The sequence below is a fragment of the Xiphophorus hellerii genome, chromosome 6 (genome assembly GCF_003331165.1).
Source record: "Xiphophorus hellerii strain 12219 chromosome 6, Xiphophorus_hellerii-4.1, whole genome shotgun sequence".
Classification (NCBI taxonomy): Eukaryota; Metazoa; Chordata; class Actinopteri; order Cyprinodontiformes; family Poeciliidae; genus Xiphophorus; species Xiphophorus hellerii.
This window is the reverse complement of record NC_045677.1, coordinates 17,944,358-17,965,059: the sequence shown is the minus strand read 5'-3', so window position 1 is coordinate 17,965,059 and position 20,702 is coordinate 17,944,358. Positions and strand designations below refer to the sequence as shown.

General features: G+C 38.1%; 1 protein-coding gene across 2 annotated transcripts in view; it reads left to right on the top strand.

Moving 5' to 3' along the window:
- LOC116722287 (uncharacterized) overlaps nucleotides 1-20,587 on the top strand; it is a 31,807-nt gene extending 11,220 nt beyond the window's left edge. For both annotated transcript variants that reach the window (XM_032566512.1, XM_032566513.1), the window contains exons 3-7: nucleotides 13,008-13,123; nucleotides 15,676-15,727; nucleotides 16,554-16,584; nucleotides 16,746-16,933; nucleotides 20,343-20,587. In XM_032566512.1, the coding sequence (XP_032422403.1) occupies nucleotides 13,008-13,123; nucleotides 15,676-15,727; nucleotides 16,554-16,584; nucleotides 16,746-16,933; nucleotides 20,343-20,476 (521 nt within the window). In that variant the 3' untranslated portion in view covers nucleotides 20,477-20,587. The remainder of the gene's footprint in view (nucleotides 1-13,007; nucleotides 13,124-15,675; nucleotides 15,728-16,553; nucleotides 16,585-16,745; nucleotides 16,934-20,342) is intronic.
- The last annotated feature ends 115 nt before the right edge of the window (nucleotides 20,588-20,702 follow it).

Below are 20,702 nucleotides of genomic sequence, written 5' to 3'. Positions count from 1 at the left end.
CTTCAATCTAAATAAAGGATGTTAGCAAGCAATTATTAAGCAGAGAAACAGTCGCAACAGTTGCTATGCTTGTTTCATCCAAAGTTTACGTCTGAGTTAGCCGTTTCCCACCTCCTTACACACCATAACATAAAACTAGACTGAAATGTGACTCTTTAATGACATACAGGACCTTATATAAATGTGACTAGGATCTGATTTTAAAATCACATTTCTGCTGTTCACACTGTTTTAAAAAAATTGACACGGTTTACATGTAGGTGAAAAAGTCGGATCTGGTCCAGTTTTGCCAGCAGTGTGGAAATAGCCTTAGAATTGTTATAGTTTCACCAGGCACAATAGTCTGTCATATTGTCTATGAGTCAAAATACTCAAACAGGAATCAGAACTGAAATAAACCAGAACAGAGTTCAATGTAAAGTCCTTAAACAATAGCATCCAATTGAATTAAGCTACATGTGAGTTTTAAGCATTTTGTGGTCATTTGGCTCTGGTTTATGAAAATACCAAACTACAATAAAAAATAACAGCATTAGGTAAAATGCATGGGTACGAAAGGGTTTGTTTACCAATTTACAGGTGTAATAGAAATAGGAAGGATCAAAATGGCAATGAGTGGCTGCAAAATGGGGATACCAGTTGGCAAAGGGGTGAATTGACCCAGACCCTGCTAAATTCTCACCCAGCAGGTAAAATCCCAGGAGGCTTACTGAAGTCACCAAAAATCCCTTGTGTCCCTTTATAAAAGCGTAGCAGTCCTTAAAAAATTTTAATCTCTGTGTTTAGCTGACAAAGAGAGTGAGAAAGTTACCAACATTAAAAAAGGAGAGAAATCTGACTTAACTCTGAAATCAACTTTTCATGTCATCTATTTTTGTTGTCGTAGCGATAAAGTCATAGACACTGAAACTGGTCTGTTGAGCCATTGTTATCGTCCCTGGCCATCTGCTGCTGAGGAGTGACATTCCCTCTCATTTGCATGATGAGTGATGTATGAGGAGCATGGGAGGGCATATGCCCCGGTCTTACCACAAAGCAAGTGAAAGTTTATTCTTTTTAAGCACACAATAAAAACTGATGTATATAAAGAAACCTGACAGAGTTGGAGGAAGAGAAAAAGATCACTTCTGTGTGTGACCCTGGGTGTGAGTTTCGTCCTCAGTGAGCTCACATAAGAAAAAAAAAAAAAATCTGTGGTGTCTGTGGAAGCGTCCGCGCGCCTGAGTGGAGGCTAGTGCGCGCATCTGCCTCCTTGTGTGCCTGTTTGTGTGTTGTTTTTTTTTGCGGATGTGGGAGTAGAGCGAGGAGGGACGGGAGGGGAGGGTATGGGGAGGGGGGTTTGGTGGCTGTTGATGTGCAAATGTGCATCATGTTGAAGGGCTGTGAATGGGGAGGTGTGACGTAAAAAGGGACCCGAACGCAGGTGCTTATCTCGAGGCTGTCAAAGGCACAGTATGTCATATTCCTGGGGACTACCTTTCAAAGCCGCAGCACCAGCTCAGCTATCAAGAGACTGGGAGAAAATCAAACTTTTTGGATCACAGCAATAGGTTGGTGTCAAAGTTCTTTTTATTTATTATACTGACTGTTTGGTTAGCATTTATTATCACTGATCCGCCGTATTGCGAGAGTATAATGACAGGGCTTTTAGCTGATGCTGTTGTAGATGCTGTCTGGTCAGGTCTAAAGCGATGAGCTGAAATATACAAGTGATGGAAACTTGTTCAGATTCACAGTTAGATTTCACCCATCTGCTTAACTTGTGCTGTGAGAATTAAAAGAAAAAGAAAAAAAAGAAGAAGAAGAAAAAAAAAAAGAATTATGCTGGCAATTGTATTGTATCATGTCAGGGGGTATTTAAAGAAATCTTGCACTGATGGTGAACACTGCATGTCTGCTAAAACCGGCATTTTCAAAATCTTTGCTGGAAAGCAAGCGCAGCTTCTGTTCAGGTTTCAGACAGTTTGAGAGGAGATTAAATGGCTCAAACTGCTTTTTGAGAGGCATGACCTATTTTTGATCATCCAGATAGCATGAGATACTGTCTCCCCAGATTAGATCCGCTGCGTTTGTGCAGAGAATAAGCTTGTCTTAGAAGAACACATGTTCGCATTGTGTGTGGAGACAAAGCGTTGTCAGGTTGCCTGTGGCTTTGACAGTGACAGCTGTACATACAAGACCATTGAGCCTAATGCACTTAAACATTTACTTTCTGTTCCAATAACATGTTTGAGCAGTCAGGCAAGTGTTTTGTTGCCTCTTGTTCTGGCTTTCAAATAATTTGTATTGGAAGTTTGAAAACTATCCAAATTGTGACCATAAAGTAAATTACAAATCAGTTTGTCTCACATGTTCCAAAGAGTATTCAGCTGGGGCGAAACAACACTGAATTTCTGCAATTAATTGCCTGGTAATCACGTTAAAGTTTGAAAAGATGTGCTAATCTTCAACCTGGAGTGATGATAATTCAGTCGAGAGGTTAACTTTTAGTGTCAGACGTGGACAACACTTAGGTTATAAACAAATTGTGAGGGGTCGAACCACTCAGCAGTCTCCAGAGTAACTATTGATTCAGGAGGCTGGATGCTAGCTAGAAAAGTTCATGATTTACCAGTAACTCGCAGCTCTCTAATGGCTCCTAATCTACCCCGTACGAACAGTCTTTAAGTTGACTCTTGTTTAGCAAAAGGAGGACTTTTTGAAAAAACAAAAGAGAAGAATGAGAAAAGTGTAAATTTGTTACTGGATGACTTTAAAACTTCAGCAGATTGTCACCTCTATATCTAAGTTGGAAATAACATTTCATGTGCACAGTTTTCTGGGGGATCTGCATATTTCGACGTTCAATATATTCCAATTCTTTGGAAATAGAATAATTTTTTTAGCTTGTTTCCAAACACACACCTAAATTCACAAATACGCTTTAATCCGAGACATTACTGGAAAAAGTTCAGCCAGTCATTCATGAAACAGAAAGAAAGTGCTTTCAAAGTTACACCTCTACACTTTGTTTTAATTATAAAAGCAGCAAAGGGCTGTGGCAGGTCTGTGTGTTACAGCAGTGATAAGTAAAAGACATTACTCCTCTCTCATCCATACCCCTTCCTCTTCAAAGCCCAGGGATGTTAGTTGCTACACAACACATTAATGTAACCAGTGTTTGCCGTCAAGGAACTGTCCATGGTACCTGCTGTAAAAGGAAACCGATTTAGAAACTTACTAACTCCTCCACATTGTTGGACAATGCACAGCGACTGCATTGGAAATGTAGATCTTTCTTTACTCTGACTAAATAAAAAAAAGCTGTTTTAGGTATAATTGTCAAAAAATTTCTTATTGTTCTGGAAATTTTAGTCCACGTGTCTTCAGGGCAGTCTGACAGAATCACACAAATAAGAACCGCTTTAAAATACATCATGTTACCTGTTTCGCCCCCAACTCAAACTTCAGCCAGTTAATCCCGAAAAATGAATTATGTGGATATGATTCAACTAAGGTTTTCAGAAATGATCCATCTGCTGTTGAGCAGCTGGTGATCGGATAAATGTAATTAATTGCTTAACTTTCGCAAAAGCACTGCAGTAAAAATTGTGCTGTTTGTGTATCCTAAATGGGGAAAATTGTAGAGCAACAGCGGGATTTATAACTCCTGGTTTTTTAGTCTAACCGTATTGTAGCACTGACATTTTAGGCAGTACTCCAAAGTAGTTGTGGGTTTGTTTAAAACTGGTTAGATGTAAAATTTATTGTATAATATTATGTTTTGCACGTTAAGAAATTACAGCTAAAAAGAAACAAACACGGTGAATATTGAGGTCTTAATTACATATTTTACACTGATACCAAATTTATTTAAAAGTTATCTCTTTCAGAGAAGATACGTTAAATTAAGTATTTTATTATAACTTTAAGATTTTGAAAATTGTGTTAATCTTTAGGTGGTGTAGACATAAAATACATTTCCAAACATTTTTGTGGTGAAAATGTTAGAATGATTAATCAGATGGGATTTTCCTAAAAACACCATATAACAAAAAGAAAAATCCTTTCACTTAATTCGTAAATGTGCTTGACAGGGCAAGCCTGTAAAATCCTTCCAATTAATAATACACTGGATTTTTTTTATCTGTATTTTTTTTTTCTAAATATATTTCAGAATATACCTTGATTGTAATGTACCTCATTGGCTGCGGTTTTGTTTGTTGGCCTAACTATAAAGGATCTGCTTATACCCTCGTGGGTTGGGAAGAATTAGGATTTATGAATTTATTTCCTCTGTTGTATTGTTTAAACAGCTTTGGTTTAGTTTTGATCCCTTCCTCTTGCCTTTGAGGCTGTTCCACGGTGTCAGCTGTTGACTGATAGTAAGAGAACTGCCTCACAGTGTGAATGAAAGAAAACTAGCGGTTGGTAAACACTGATAAGGGATAAATAGAAAGCGGTCAGGCAGAGATAGTTCTGTGGGAGCCCAGATTGTGTGCGGTCTGTTAAAATGAGATTCTGAGCCTGTCCTTTTTATTCTTCCTCCCCTCCCCTCCTCTGTGCGGCGTTTGTCTGGAAAATCTCCAGTGACCCGGCTCGGCAGTCCCAGGCTGCAGTATTCTCTTTTTGTATTTGTTTTGTTTTCTAACAAGGGTCAAGTTGGCCAATAGACATGTCCCTTATGCTTATAGACAGCTGTCATGACTTCAAGTACTTACAATGGCTACATTTTCTAGGCGTTCTGTACCAACAGGCACAGCTAAAATAAACAAAAAAATAAACAATAATAAAATAAATTAAATAAATATTTGCACAAACTATAGGGACACTTTTTGTACTTATTTTCACATAATTTACTTCCAAATCCTGGGACCTGAGTTTAACATTTTCCAATTGCTCTCTATTTCATGTAAGCATTATCAATTAAGACTGCATGAATATATAAATTATTTTATTAAAGTGATATACTTTCACTTATGAATTTTAATTGTGAAATTTCTCACCTAAAGGCAGTGATAATAACTGTTGCATTTAGTTCTTTTTTTCTGAAAAGAGTCTTGTTCTTAATTTTGATGTGAATCTGTGATATATGTCATAAAAAAGACCTTTAGAGGTTTTACCTTGAGGATCACCAAGTGCTGTATTTGCACAGAAAATAATTCAGCCCACTGTAGCCCAGCAGCTAATGAGTTTGGTTGTTAAGTAAACCACACAAAGGCTACCCTGAAAAAAAAAAAAAGCATTTTGGGGGAATATCACAGTGTCTCTGCACACACACACACATGAACACCCCCACACGTACACGCGAGAACCAAACGCGCTCTCGCAGCAGCGACACCGTGGACTATCCCGTAACCCCACCTCGATATCCTTCTGCTCCGTCTCCTCTCTGATGTCCCGGAGAGATGAAAAACAAAGGCTAAAAGGGGCATGGTAAGTCAAGCTTGTGATTCTGCCCTGTCGGACATGTTAACACGAGAGCGTGCAGACGTAGGGGAGACAAGTGATTCTGTTTGTCTGCGTAAGGATGCGCTGTGCTGTGTAAGCCTCAGGCTCAGATAAGTGGATTAATGACCGGGTCAATAACAGGGATGCTTTAGTCATTTTATTTTATTTCTTAAATAGGGACTCAGGGTAAGACTAGCACATTTTAGTTTGTAATTTTTAACTTCTGAATTGCTGCTTAAACTTTCAGTTAGCTGTTAACTTTATTTTCTTGTCTACAAGACTTGTTTTGTATTTAATAAATAATGCTGGTTGATGCTAAAACTCTAAGATGTTTTAGTTTAGTTTGTAGTTTAGTTTTTTTTTAAGGTTTACCCTAAAACCAAATGTTTAACAGAAAAGAGGAGGGCTGCTCAAAAGATTGTTTTGTAAAAGCACTCAAGCTCAGTTTGAATCAATTACCGAACTGCTCAGTTGCACACTTAGCAATATAAGATGCCTATTCCCCATACACAGGCAAATTAGACTGTGTGGATCTTTTTTACCTACTGCCTGGCTCTGTTTTTCAAATCCCCAGAATAGTAGCACTAGACTAGAACATCAGTGTACAAAATTCAAGTGCTTTGGCATATCGTGCTCTTGTGTCAAGCTCGAAAGTGGGTTAAAGTCCATGGTGTATATTAAAGCCTGGACTTAAGTCAAATTTACATTTTGTCAAAGATTACTCCCTTTATTGATGCATATAATCATATTCATGGACCATCTGCTGATTTGGCAAGCACAGCTCAAACTCACAAAACAGGCCTGCTAACCTTTTAAGTACAAAATAGTCTGGCTTAACTCAGAAGTGTGTGTCTGTGTGTGTGTGTGAGTGTTAGAGATTGGATAATACTTAATTTAGATCCTCCAGGCTGCTTTTGCCACATTTTATTTTATCACGATGGCTGCGGTTGCAGACGGATTTATGTTTTTAAGAAGTAAATATAAATGTTAGGGGGCAGTTTACAAAGACAGAGTATAAAGGTCGGTTGATGAATAGCAAACAATAGCAACGGTTTTTTTGTTGATGGTCTGTTTTGAGTTAAGAAATTGATCAAAACACCCATATTATAATTTTAAAAAAAGTCTAAATATTATTTGAAGAAATGTTGGAATGACAAGAAAAATGTCAAAATAATTTTTTAAGAAGTCAAACTGATTTATCTAAGACAAGTCAAAATTACAAGGAAGAGTCAAAACACTTCCAAGAAAAGTAAAAAATAATGAGAAATGAGTTCAAATGAAAAAGTTAAAAATAATTTTCAACCAGAAATGTAAATGATAAAAATTACAAAATAAAAGTTCAAGAATTTTTCAAGAAGTTAGAATTGACATGGAAAACTTTATAAACTATTTCCAGAAAAAAAGACTCAATTGCAAGGTTAATTTAGTAGAATGGTGAGATAAAAAGTTATTATTTACAGAAAAAATTAAAAATGTTAAAAAAGTATTCACTAAATACTAAATATTGTGAATAAAGCTGGGATGAAGAAAAAAAGATTATAAAATTGCGATCAATAAATCGAGCAAAAAGACCAGCAGTAGCTACATCATGAATAATTTAAATGCTTTAATAGAGCACAGGAGTTTCAGCATTTTGTTTACTTCAAACATGTTGACTTTACTAATGAAACAATACTTTCATTTTTGACTGTTTGTTTGTGAACATTTAGACTTTATTCTCAAAATAAAATTTTCAATTTATTGTTAACCTTTTATCTTCAGAGTGCAAGAAAAAAAGATCTTCTATAAGTGACCCAAATACTTATTTGTAGCTTAAACTCTTGTTCACAGTGTACCCTTTCTGAGTTTATGTTGGTTGCCATGGTTACATGGCTTTCACAGTGCAGTGTTGCACACTTCCACCTGGATGTGAAGGGCCGCACCGGTGTCACATATCGACTGTAATAAAACTCTGCCTGAGTCCTCTCAAGTTGTTCTAATAACTAATTTAGTCCTGAACCATCTCCCTAGTGTGTGTTTCATCGAAAAGAAAGAAAAATTCACAACTGGGCATCCTTAACTGCACAAAATACTTATGTTCGACTCATTCCAAACAAAGCTTACGCAGATTGAGAATTCATATGGCAGAGGTAAATCCGAGTTAACACGGATTTATACTGGCATGAGTTAAAGGACTAGAGTTTGTAATCCAGGTGGCCAAGGGATTTTACCATACAGTGGCAAAATTCACTTAAAACTCCCCCAACATCCTGAGCTGCTGAGCTCAGCGAGCAGACAGATTGTTCAGAATTGATGACAGAACATCTATGTTTCGAGCTGGACTCTGCATGTGTTGGTAGTGTATGTGCGTATGCTAGTGTTTGCATGTGCACATATGTGAGCATGTGTGCTCCTTTATGTGTTCCATTAGTACAACGGGAACCGTTTACAATGAGACCTTGACAGACTGGTATTATTGTTCTGAATCAGTGTATATGGGAGGTGCACTGGGACCACTGCCTCCCATATGCATAAAAATCAGCGGCGCAAATCAAAATACACCAATCTGAAATTGCTCTCCAATGTCCACTAAGTGGTAAGGAAATCGATCAAAGACCTCACATTTCTCAAATAATTGATATTTGGAGCAGTCTTTGATCGCTATACCAAACGCGTTTAAAATAATGTCGGTTAGTGTGTGTTCACGTGTGCACATGTGTGAGGAGGACACGGGGAGCAGAGATAGAGTGGAGTTGTTTAATGACAGGAACAGCTGACTCATTTAGAGAGAGCAGTGAAAGGTAATTAACCCTGGGAAAACTACAGCTGCCATGCGAGCTGTTCACTTCAGTGCAATCTGATTAGGAATCACCACTCGAGTCCCTGACTCCTTTCAGACCCTCTGTGAGCATTGTAAACTTTTCCCTTTTGCCCCCCCGAGAGCCTCCCAGAGCACTGGAGACCTGCCTTTTGTGACGGAAAGGGGGGATTAGCCAGAGCGGTTACTACGTTTCTCCAAATTGCAGACCACCTGGTAGCTTTCATGCGACCTCCTCCATGAAAAGGGGCTCCTTGGACAGGGACAATGAGCGGGATTACTCTGCTCATTGTTGCACCAGAGCTGGAAGTTCTTTTTTTTCACCCAAACACCTGTCCCCAAATTAGACAGGTTTGAAAAAGCATGCTCATGATAGAATTCAAAGATTCGGCCCAACACAGGAGCTGTTTGACAAGCTGGACACTTGCCAGTGGATGAATTGCGCGCCGCTCAATTTATTACGCTATTGATGAATGGCTTAGAGGAGGAGGATACAAATTTTACATGTTTCAATATTTTGGTGTCCCTAATTGGATTGAAATTCACAAATAAAATAGCATATCATCTAGGCCCTTTTTATAAGATAAGGGGACTAAAAGCAGCAGAAATGCGGTCAAAAACTGAAATTGGCTCTTTGATGTCAGAAGAAACAATCTGGACTCGGTGCCTCTGTGTGGTCCGGCTCCAGATGAACCCAATTTAGAAGGAAAGGCTTTGGGATGACTTTGGAACGCGATTACAAGATTCATAAATCACCTCGGCAAAGGTGTCACCATCTGACTCTTTCATGGGACTCCTGCTAACTCTGTCCAACAACAAGTTTCCCCTGTAGTTTTGCCATCATAGCAAATCATTGAAGCGATAGCTTCTAGCCAGCCTTCTAATTGTCTGTTAAGAATTCTGTGAGCTGTACTCCTTTATTGAAGCGTCTCTGTCTTGGAGAAGTGATAAGATGCCAATACGCTTCTCTATAAAAGTACACTTTGGCAAAAGGCACAAACACTTTGCTTGGCCGTCAGGATAGCTGTGAGGCTGTTATATCTGAAATCGCAGTTGACTTCAGGATTTTGCCTGTGTCTGCATGAAACCACTAAACTCCTTTACACAGAGGAATGCTCATAAATTGTTGGCAGGGTTTTTTTTTAAGATGAAGCTTTTTTTTCTTTTCTCTGAAGCAAGCACATAAAGATCTTTACTTTCATTTTACCACTGAAACAAATCTCAAAAAGTTCAAGATTACTTAGCATCTTTTTTGTAAGATCTAATTGAAAAATGGGAAAATAAAATAAACTTGGCATCAGAGTTTTGTTTTAAGGAATTATCAGTTAATCTTTACTGGATATGAGCCAGTATGACATTATCATGGAAAACCCATTAGTAAAAATATCATTGTTTTACAATCTTGCATATTTAGACTGCAGGAAACAGAACAATGTTATCAATTATAATTATTCAATGAAAATTAATTTCTATACATGGGCTCAAGCATAATTATAAACAACTTCTAAATTTAATAGCATTTGCCAAAGCAGACATTAGTAGGATAATTACTCAGACTTCCTGCTCAGGTAGCCAGGTGGCAGTCATCTGCTTAACAGACACACAATGCCTGCCAAGTGTTGTTTTCAAACAAGATTACCTTAATAAGACCAATAGGTGGCCCTACTTTTAATCTCCATAACATAACTGAATTTGTCTTTCTTGTAAGAGAGGTATAAGTGCAGCAGCTGTCTTTCAGACAGTGGACTAGTGGTGTGCAGAAAACGTTAGGAGAGGACGTGCAGAGAAAAAAAAAGTATTTCCTATAAGAAGTACATGCGTAGTGGTCTTCCTTAAGTCAATTGATTGACAGCGTGTATAAGAACCATGTGGGTGAGGGGCAGGGCTACACACCTCAAACACCACAGAAAACTTTGTTTGTATTACTTTTAAGTGAGGGGTAAGTGTGGTAGCCTTCATTCATTGAATTGAATAGCTGTGTGCAGCAACAATTTGGGGAGGGGTAAAGCTGCACTATGCTTCATACAATAACAATAACTTCCGTCACTTCTGCTCTGATTCTGGCTGTTGCATAAAAGAACTATAAATCAGGAGGAATAATGATGGGAAAAATGTGCAGTTTTAAATCCATAACTTTTAAAAATATGTGTATACCAGTAATACAAGTAATCAGCCCACACCTGTACTATACATGTACTGATCAATCACCTGTTGTGAAATTCAAGAGGAGGAAAAAGCGTAAAATTAAACACAGACATTTTGTGACCCATCTTCCCTCCTAATTTATTTTCCAGTTATTGGACTGTCCAGCTGGTATTTAGACACAGAATGTCTGATGGCTTCATGGCCACCTCGCACAAAAGAAGATAACAAAAATCCCCCCCACACACATACACACACGCGCACGCAAACGTGCACGCCCGCCCGCACACACGGACGCGCATAACACAAAGTTGTTTATCTAAATACTCTCTGAACAGAAGTTGATTTCACTGTCTGACCAAGGCTTAATTTACTTTCCATGAATCTATTTGCATCTCAATGAAAAATGGCAAAAGCAATCACCAGCTTGCCCAGGAAGAGGTGTGAGCCTTATCCAAACAGGTATGTTGTGGCTAGCGCACCTTGCTACTGGAGCTAAAACAGACTGAGCCCACTTTCTTTACACTAAAACCACCTATGGTTTAAGTATGAATTGCGATCAATTAACTATATCCCCCATAGACCTTCATTACAAGGAAATATGAAAGTAAAAGGTCCTATCTCCTGCCGTTTGCTCTTTATTATACATAAACAGAAAACACTTAGCATGTAAAATTAATGTGAAAATTATTCCCGGGGTAAACTATAAACACAAAAAGTTACCCCGCACATTTACCCTTTTTTCTCCTTCCCCTAGATCAGAGTGTAATTGCCAGTAATCAGGTCTGTTTGCTGCTGATAAAACCACTCTGAATGCGAGGAACCCTCTTTGTGTGATGACTCAATTATGCCAGAAGTGGCTCATCAAACCTGGCCCATCAGCTGCTTTAATAAATAAGGAGGAAAACTTGCTGCAGGCGCATTATAATTCCATTCATTCCATAATTAAATCCATTCCAGTTTTAACCCTTTGCTCAGTGCGCTTCTGGAAGAGGAAACAAAAACAAGACAGGAGCAAAAGAGGGGGTGGAGGGGTGGGAGTTGCGAGTGCACACCAGACAGTGACCTTGTGCAGAGCACCCATCCGTTCCCTATAATTCAAAATGATACTGTTGAAGAAAGGTTAAGAGAAAAAGACTCAGAGAGAAAAGGGACGGGGAGAGTGGGGGGATCAGTTAATACGCGGCTGCTGTTTTTTATGTATGCATTGTTTCCACACACACAGCCTTAGACAGTAATTATATTAAAAGAGTAATCTAATCATAACAGTTGGTTGGTTGGGAGTGCAGCACTGACATTTTGAAATCTTATTTTGTGTAATCTCATTTGCCTCCATCATATCGCCTGTACCCCCTTATCTAAAGGAAATGTAAATAATGTAATTAATTTTGTGCTCTCCAGAATCTTACTTTGCTACTGTGGCATGCTTTATTGTTTTCAAGATGAGGTATCAGCACAGAGTTGTTTTTTTTTTTTTTTTTTACTCTGTCACAATAATGTTTGTGTTAATTACACGAGAGCATCCCAAGTGGACGGATAAGCTGGGAACTGAGGCAGGACACACACACACACACACACCCCAACACTCAAGGTCAGTGATGAATATCCATGGCAGCTGGAGAGTATTAATAAAGCATAATATGAAAATAATAATAATAGCATCACTAACAACCAAAATGTGAGAGTAATGTCCAGATCGCCGCTCGCACGCGTTTGCTCTCTCTTACATCTCCAGCTCGGATCCAGGGTCCCCTGATAGTGGTGCAAGGCAATGGTTATTCATGATTGCTGGACTGGGAAGGTCTCCCCCCCCCCCCCCCCCCCCCCCCCACACACACACACACACACAATTGTAACCCATTCTCTTCCTCTGCAGTGGGAATGCTGGCAGATGGGGTTAGGGGGGGAAATGGGCTGGGCTCAAGGACAGTTAGCAGCCAGATTAACACACGGAAAGTCTCGTAGACCCTCAGCATCAGGCTGCTTCAGTTTTTGTCCCCCCCAGAGAAATCTGGCCTCTGAGAAACATTACTTATGTTGGGGCGTGACTGTGTGCCTGTGTGCCTGGGTGCAGGGGTGTGTGGGGTGTGTGTGTTGGTGTGTGTGTGTGTGTGTGTGTTTTGGGGGTTTAAATATGATTCAGCAGATGACGAACCAGCCAGAATAGTAGTAGGCTAAGTCTTAATTCATATGCAAATCTAACTGTGTGAATAACCCCCCTAGCAACCCCCTCCTCCCCCCCACCCCAATTTTGTTTTTCTGGGGAAATGCTCTGTGAGCTATAATTAAGAAGATGTGTGCTTTTTCTCTCCTTTTTTCTTTCTCCAAAGCTAACAGAAATAAATAATTCTATAATAAGATCTGTGAAGTGAAGAGGCTTAATGTACTCATTGTGTTCATCCTTGTTTTCCCTCTTGGATATTTTGTATTAATTAGAAGCAAGCAATTTGATCTCTGTCAAGCAATCAATTTGCATTCTCTTCCTTATTCCTTTGGAGGTATGAAAGTGAACGTTTCCACACTGTGAAACAACAGATGAATTCATAAAATCCTTCCAGATCTTGCACAGTTTTCCCTCTAAGAAAAAGTTTCAGCCAATACCTCAAAAGTGTATATTCTTTTGTGTTTTCTGTCACAGATAATGAATTACACGATCACTTCCTGAGAGAAAACAAACTTGAAAACAACAGCCGGGGTGAACGGTGTGGATCTGGCATCTTATCCTTCAGTGCACCCGGAAAACCGCAAACAAAGGTGAATGGTCTGCAAAGTTTTGTATGTAGTTTTGTTAGATGATGGAAAAAGACACAAGGATTATGTAACTGTTTGAATAGGCTTCAGTCTGTAAGTGGAGGAGAGTCAGTGCTCCTTCGACTGCACTGATCATAGTCTGAGATTGGTTTTTGCTTATCAAGAGAGCTGTGGGAGGCTGGCAGATAATAAACTCTTTGATATAGCTGAACTTGGTTTTTTGACATAATGAAGGACTGTAGTTGCATTGTTGTCTCAGATGAATTTTGTTTTATGGTGAAAGAAATAGCTAACTAAAGTTAGTATGTAGAGATAAATCGAACAAAAATTGGAAATTATCAATACTTTCTCAATTGGCAAGATAAATGTATCAAAATTAAGAACTACAACTACTTTTGGACTACAAACACATTACACACTTTGGATTCTCTTTTTTCTTTATATCAATTATAATAATTTTTTTGCTTGATTCAAAACTGCTTCAGGAGGAAGATTTCTTTTTTGGGGGAGATTATAGTCTTAAAACATATGTATTAAAATAGGTGTAAACATTGGAAATAGACTTAATTAATTTCACTATTGACACCAATTTTAAACCAAAAAAAATATGTAAAAGCAGAGTTAATCATAAAGATCAACTCCATTGACATGCTTGAAGTCAAGGCAGATAAGTAAATCCTGACATCCATAGGTTTTCTTGTAGAGTCGGTTTAAGCTAGTAAAAATGCACAATATCAAACAGACAAAGACAGGCATAGGAAAAATGAAATAAGCAAATAATAATTAATAGATCATTTAAAAGTAAAAATGAAATAATATTGGAACATGTTTCACTTTTTTGTATCAAACGATAGCCTGGCTTCTCCTGATAGGTGCTTATCTATAAAGAGAGAGCTGTGCAAAACGTTGTATGTAAACCTTTTATTAAGTGTGCAACGTAAATAAAAGATAATTTACTTGTATTAAAAAAAAAGAAAACAATAAAACTGAAAAACGTCTGGATAAACAAATAAATAAATAATATCAAGTTTTAAATTTGTAAATATTAAAGTTATGCTTAATTCTATAATTACCTGTTTTTTGTATATTAACACAGGGGTCTGTGTAAAATATCATTCAAAGAAAGAGATAAAAACGTTTACAATAATCCAATGAGGATATTTACCTACACTGATAATATCAGTTGGACTCGGACCAAATTATATCCATGTTGAAATCACAGGTTGGGTGATGTGAAGAAAATATTTTGTATTTGGACCCAAAAAATTTATACAAAATATTGACGTGTGTCTGTTTGGGAAAGTGTTATAACCTAATGAGCTACACTCATTTTTACAGAACGTAATCTATAGTGTTTTGGAGTTGTTTGTCTCAATAGGCTGTAGTAATCAAAAGTAATGAACCTATTATGAGCAGGACCTCTGAGGGCCCGGCGTGGCATTAAGAGTGTGGCACATAAAAGGTTTATTAAAGGAAATTAAGGTCCATCACTGCCACACCTGCTCCCCTATTATAAATGTATGACAGGTCAGTGCCTTCAATCACAACAGCAAACGAGAGAGAGGAGTCATGTTTCCCATTACCAGAGAAAAGTAACAGCATATCCTATGACTCACAGATTTCACTGGCCTGTGACCACTATACACCACCACCATCCCGGAATAATTATGTTTAATAGGTTTTATTTGGGATCCATAAGCAACAGTCAGTGAGAGTAGATGGGTTTTAGCAACTATTTTTGTCTAAACACACACTGTGAGGTCCTTTCTGTACTTAAATGTCATTATGATTTTCTCACTCTTACAGAACTTTTTTTTCCCCCCAAATGCTGGTTGGTTTGTTTACATGTTACCAATGTTTTAGAAGTTGTTTGTGGTACTGTGCACAAATATGGATTTTAAGGCTAAGTGGCCCTCGGGACTCCCAGTTTATCAGCTAAAACCCTAAAAAAGCAAAATATTAGTTTTCTAATTTTATTTAAGAAATGTTTGCCTTTTAACTTGAAGTAAAAAGCATTACAACATGACTTTGGTCCTAAAAGCTTAGAATTGGCTGCAGTCTCTGTGCCAATTTTACCATTTCTGTATGGATTCAATTTTTAAATATGACCTCATGTTATTTATGGGATAATTCACACACTTTGAAAAGCACTCGGGCCAATCAACAAGTTTCTCATGGACGCCCTGAGTTTCAAACTAAACTATAGATGTGACTGAGGTTTTGTTTATTGATAATGCAATTGCTTTTTTTTAAATACATGTCCATACTGTTCTCACCATATATACATTTAAACATCAGATTAAAATTCTTTTATCATTGCCTTTCGACTTGAGTTAATTATGAGAACCTTGATAGTTTTAAAAGTGCTACTTTACTGATAATGTTATCCTCTCATTGTATTTTACTTGTTTTATTCTGTATTTATTCCTGTATTTATTTCTATTTTTGTGTGAGTAAATTGTGGGACATTTTGTCATATTTAATTTTAACGCCAAAATTAGCAAATGAAGAAATAATTTGGAATATCACCTGCATATTTGATGATTTTCTTACAGATGGATACTGAAGGTGAGGAGCAAACCTTCAAAACATGCAACAGTAGCACAGGTAAGTTCAGCCTTTAGGTTTAAGGACTTACTAGCCCACAAATATTGAAACACACACACACACACACCACTTATGATCACAGGTTAGGGGTATCAGTTCAACAACCCAACTTTATAACTGTCAGTTTTATCTATTACCTTCACAGTCTGAAGAGCACTGCACCGCCATTTCATTATTCAGAGGGGAATAACTTCATTAAATTCAAACATGAGTTTCAAATTAGTGAAGGAGGGGTGTGTGTGGGTGTGTGCGTGTGTGTGTGGGTGTGTGTGTATTGTGTTAATGAAAACCTCTAAACTGGATATGTCATCATGGAACTGTGCAAAGCTTGCAAAGCCTTCCTGAAAAAAAAAAAAAAAACCTCATGAAAAGTGTTATTGTTGGTTGAGCTTCATGGGAGTGGCGGAGCAACTTGTGAATGAGATTTATACCGGACCCCCTCTGGGGAAATAGGTTTAGCCTTTTAGATCATGTTGTCAATGCTGTCAAAGGATGAGGTACTTTCGCGTTTCCAGAGAGTGAGCAGGCTGAATGAGACGGTGTTTTTCAGATCAATGAGGAGTCCACTCCTACACCCGTCTGCTGATTATGCTGATACAGTGGCGTTGTAAAATCTATGGTGAAAAGGCCAGCGTCATATCATCCCTAAGACATTATCTGCAGAACAAATATTTACTGGACATCATAAAATTTTATTAACAAGAGTACAAAAGTTGTGAGTGGCCATGGAGCTTTGATGAAAAAATATGTTGACAGATGCTATGCCATTGTGGTGGAAACATAAACACGACTTTACCTCTAACACTTCTTGCTCTTTGCTTCACAGGCCTGGTGGACTGGGCCACTGAAAGCCACAGGTTAGGTTTTTACAATAAAAACATTTTTTTTATATCTTTACACAGATCATAAGAAATTTTTACTTTTTAGCATATATAAAAAAGTTGAGCATTTCCACAGTTTAAAATGGGCATCCTGACTCCTCTCTCTGCCTCTGCTGTCCTCCCCTTTTTTTGTCCAGCCCATATGGGTCCGCGGCAAGGAAGAGGAGCGCCCAGGATGGGGTGCAGGGCGCCCCTGTCAATAAGCGAAAGTCCCTGCTGATGAAACCCCGCCACTACAGCCCCAGCGACGCATGTGAAGAGGAGAGCGAGGACCTGGCACCGCCACAGGACAAAGAAGAGCTGAGGAACATTGACACTCCAGCAGGTAAACAGATGTCCTGTTGTTTTGTCTGTTTTGATGAACAATTGACGCTGAATTTTAAAATCCCATCTGTTGCATTCATATTTCCCCTCCCTCTGCCATCAGCCAGCAGCCGCAGTCATTGTGCAGTGGAAGTGAAAGACTACACTGCTGGGCCCATATTAGTTGTGTCTCACGTCCACAAATTGAAGTTTTGACAGCTGATCTGCCATGATATTTTTGGCGTGGCTTTACCCCCTCTTGATGAGGCCAGATTTCAGACCCCTCATCTGTCCTTCTTTAATAGCTAAGCCAAACCCATTGATTCCATACAATAAAAACTGAATGGAGGCGTGCACCAGTTCACTTGATTTAAATTAAAACTTCCCTTTTCTTTGTTGGTATCACTTTTATTTTTGGCTTGTATTTTTTAACAGTTCAGATACACCACTTATACTCCCGTCCATTGCAAAAGAAGAAAAAAAAAAATTCTTTTTTTCCGGATTAACTGAATTTTGTGCATTTTGGCAACAACGCTCATGGCGTACATGTGCATTCTCGCCCACTATAATCTGCACTGATTCGGTATATTTTTAACGATGTAACTAAGCAACAAACGTAATTGTCCCTTTCAAAAGCTTTTGTTAGGCCCTCTAACACAGTCTAATACATAATTAGGCATAATGTCTTCGGCTCATTATAGTACACATGTGTGTAGTTAAATGGACCTGGAGAGTAGCTCACCAAAATTGTGTGGATTTATTGGAAATGGAATTTATTTGTTTCCTGGGTTCATATTACACTACAGTGATTTAAGTAATTCACTGTTTATATTCAGGTTACTGCTGTTTATTTTTCCTCATATAAACTTATTATTCAGTGGAGTTAGTGTAAAACACACTAAGAAAATACCAAAAACTACAAAAAATAAATCTGCAATGTGTCAAAAACAACAACAACAAGAATATTGTTAAGCATATTCACGGCATATTTTGCTGTTATTGTCAGATTCGTGGGGCTATTTTCTGTGAAAAAAAAAAAAAAGAAAAATTGGAAAAGTGGACTGGAAGCTGTAAGAAATTTTTTGTTGTTGTTTTTGCGGAGAGAAGCTGGTCATATCTGCATTTTAACAAAAAGGGAGGAAAAAATAAGCCTCTTGTTTTGTTGAGCCACGCTGCGTTCAGCTCCAGCCAACTGCAGCCCTGCTGCAGAGTGCTGGTAATGGCTATTCTGGAGTACAAACTGTTCACCTGTTCCAACACACAAACCAGTGGAGGGATCCAAGTTTTTTTCCTCCGTCTCTTTCCTTTTTTTCCACTACACTTCAAGGGGTGTGTGTGTGTGTGTGTGTGTGTGTGTGTGTGTGTCTGACTGTATGCGGCTGTGTCAGGCCTGGGAGTCCATCTGGATGAAAAACAAAAACCCTTGCCTCATAAATGTAAATACGTGTTGCTGACTTTAATTTTTCATTCAACAAGGTTTGCCTTTAGACATTCTTTTTTCTGTTCTTGCTGTCAGTAGGAAATATTGACCCACTGAAATGTTGCCTGAGCCAGACAAGTAAAAGTCCCTCGTACTCAACAAAGCCCCAAATCCTGTATTTTTACTGATAGGTAGTTTTGTTTTATGAGCGACACATAATGCCTGTGATTTTAAAGCTCTTTTGGTCAGGATTAAGAGTTTTTGTTATTAAGTCTCAGCTTTTTGCTAATGCCTGTTTCTATATCATTCTCTGCACCATGTGATCTGATTCTCACAATCCATCTCTATCAATCTTCTCAGTCCACTGAATCCCACTTTTAGTTTGGACTCTAATGTCCAGCTACTTATGTGGATACACAGACCTCCAGTTCAGCCTGCTGAAAGTAAAAAAAAAACAAAAAACCTTCACAGTCTAAAGAGCTTTAATAACACATAAGTTTAAATGGTTTGGGGATCAGGGGAGATTTTGTTGAATCAATCCAGATGATAGCTTTCCTTTGTTAATCACTGACCATGACTTAACATGATCAGCAGTGTTAGTAAAGTGTTGTCTCGATTCATTTTCAGGGATAACCCTAACCCTCTTTGTCTCTTTACCAGATCGGCATTTCCTAAAATCTTCTGGCCCTCTGTACATGTGACTGGGATTTATTCTAAATGATAAGGGATCTGTGGGTTAATGCAAATGAAATGACAAAGACCTCTTTGCAAAATAACCCGCAGAAAACAGATTTATTTCTTTTTAATATGGCTGTAAAATTTAAGGGCATTGAGAAATATATCCAGAGTTTAATAATATCCAGTAAAGTCACAAAATATGCTATATATGGTATCATGTCAGAGCAGAGGAATTTAACTACATGCTGATTTTTATATAAACAAAACCAGTGAAAAGAAAAAGTCTCATAACATCCATTCTGACATTTATTGGCATATAAAACAGAAATATAATTTAAATAGAATGCTACCCAACACATATTCTACTCTGTTATAATTTCAATATTATCACATAAAACATTCTGCTTAAGTTTGATTTTCAGTCATATTCACTCTTAGCAGTAGGAAGACTTGTATTTTTACATATTTCAGAATTTTGGAAGGACCTTATTTTCTGTGTAAACGTGCAAAGGGTCACCAGTTTTATGAACAGTGGATGAGTTTTCAAAGAAAAAATATAAATTAAACTAAGCCAAATTGATAAATTCTTCAGCAATTTAAGGTCATGTTTATTAAATTTGAGATTTCATGGAAATTAGACCAGAGCTGCTGACAATATATTACACTTTTTTTTTTTACCAGCACAAAAAAAGCTTGTTTCTGTCCTGTTTAAGCATTCATGTTAATTAATATTTTAACTTTTCCAAATTTCTAAATTTGTGTTTTAATTAATCCCTCACTTTTCCTCTGATTTTACTCCTAGAAGCAGCACTTTTTTGCTCCTTAAATCAGATTTGACAGACAACATGTTGCTCCTCGGCTTACACTTTAAAACGCAGATCATGAATTGGAATAAAAAATTGTGTTCTGCCCATGTCCTGCAAATCCTCTCATAATCTTGTTCTAAATCTTTATTGAGTTGTTGCTCCAGATGGAGACAACAACAAAGTGAAAAGCAATTGTTTTCCTTATGTCATAGGTTTTTACGCTGAACTAGCAGAAGGAAGGTTTTACATATGTTTTGAAAAATATGTCAGGAATTGCTTGGAAATTGTGCAACCTTATGACTGTTGTTTATCCTTCCTCTGCAGCATGTATAAATGTTATAAATCCCTGTTGATGCTTATAAAAACATGTTTTTCTCTGAATATTATTAGAGAAGTAAGAGAAAACCTAAAACCTTTAAGGGATTTGCTAAAGATTACTAAAGAAATACAATTCTTATTATGCAAGGGGCAAAAACAGTGCAAGTTCACTATGCAACGCAGTAATGAATGCTGTCCTGTTGTTTCAGATGGAAATTTTAAAGCAGTGAATGGAGCGGCTGACAAAAGCAGCTGCCTGGATTCTGCGTCAAACTCCGTTTTGCTCAGATGGCCTGAAGTTACATCTAACGGCTCACCCCAGTGTGAGCTGGGACACCTCTGAGCATCTAATGGCGGAGGAGGATGAGGAGTTCCCTAACAATGAAGAAGAGGACCAAAGTCAAGACAGGATGAGCGGCACCTCATCGCCGCAGAGTCCATACGGAGACATGAGGGAAGCTGAGTGGGAGCCCCTGTCTCTGTCTGCCAAAGACCACAGCTCAAACTGCAGCCCTTCTCGAGCCTCCGAAGACCTTCCAGGCAGAAACAGCCACATGAAGGAAGAGTCT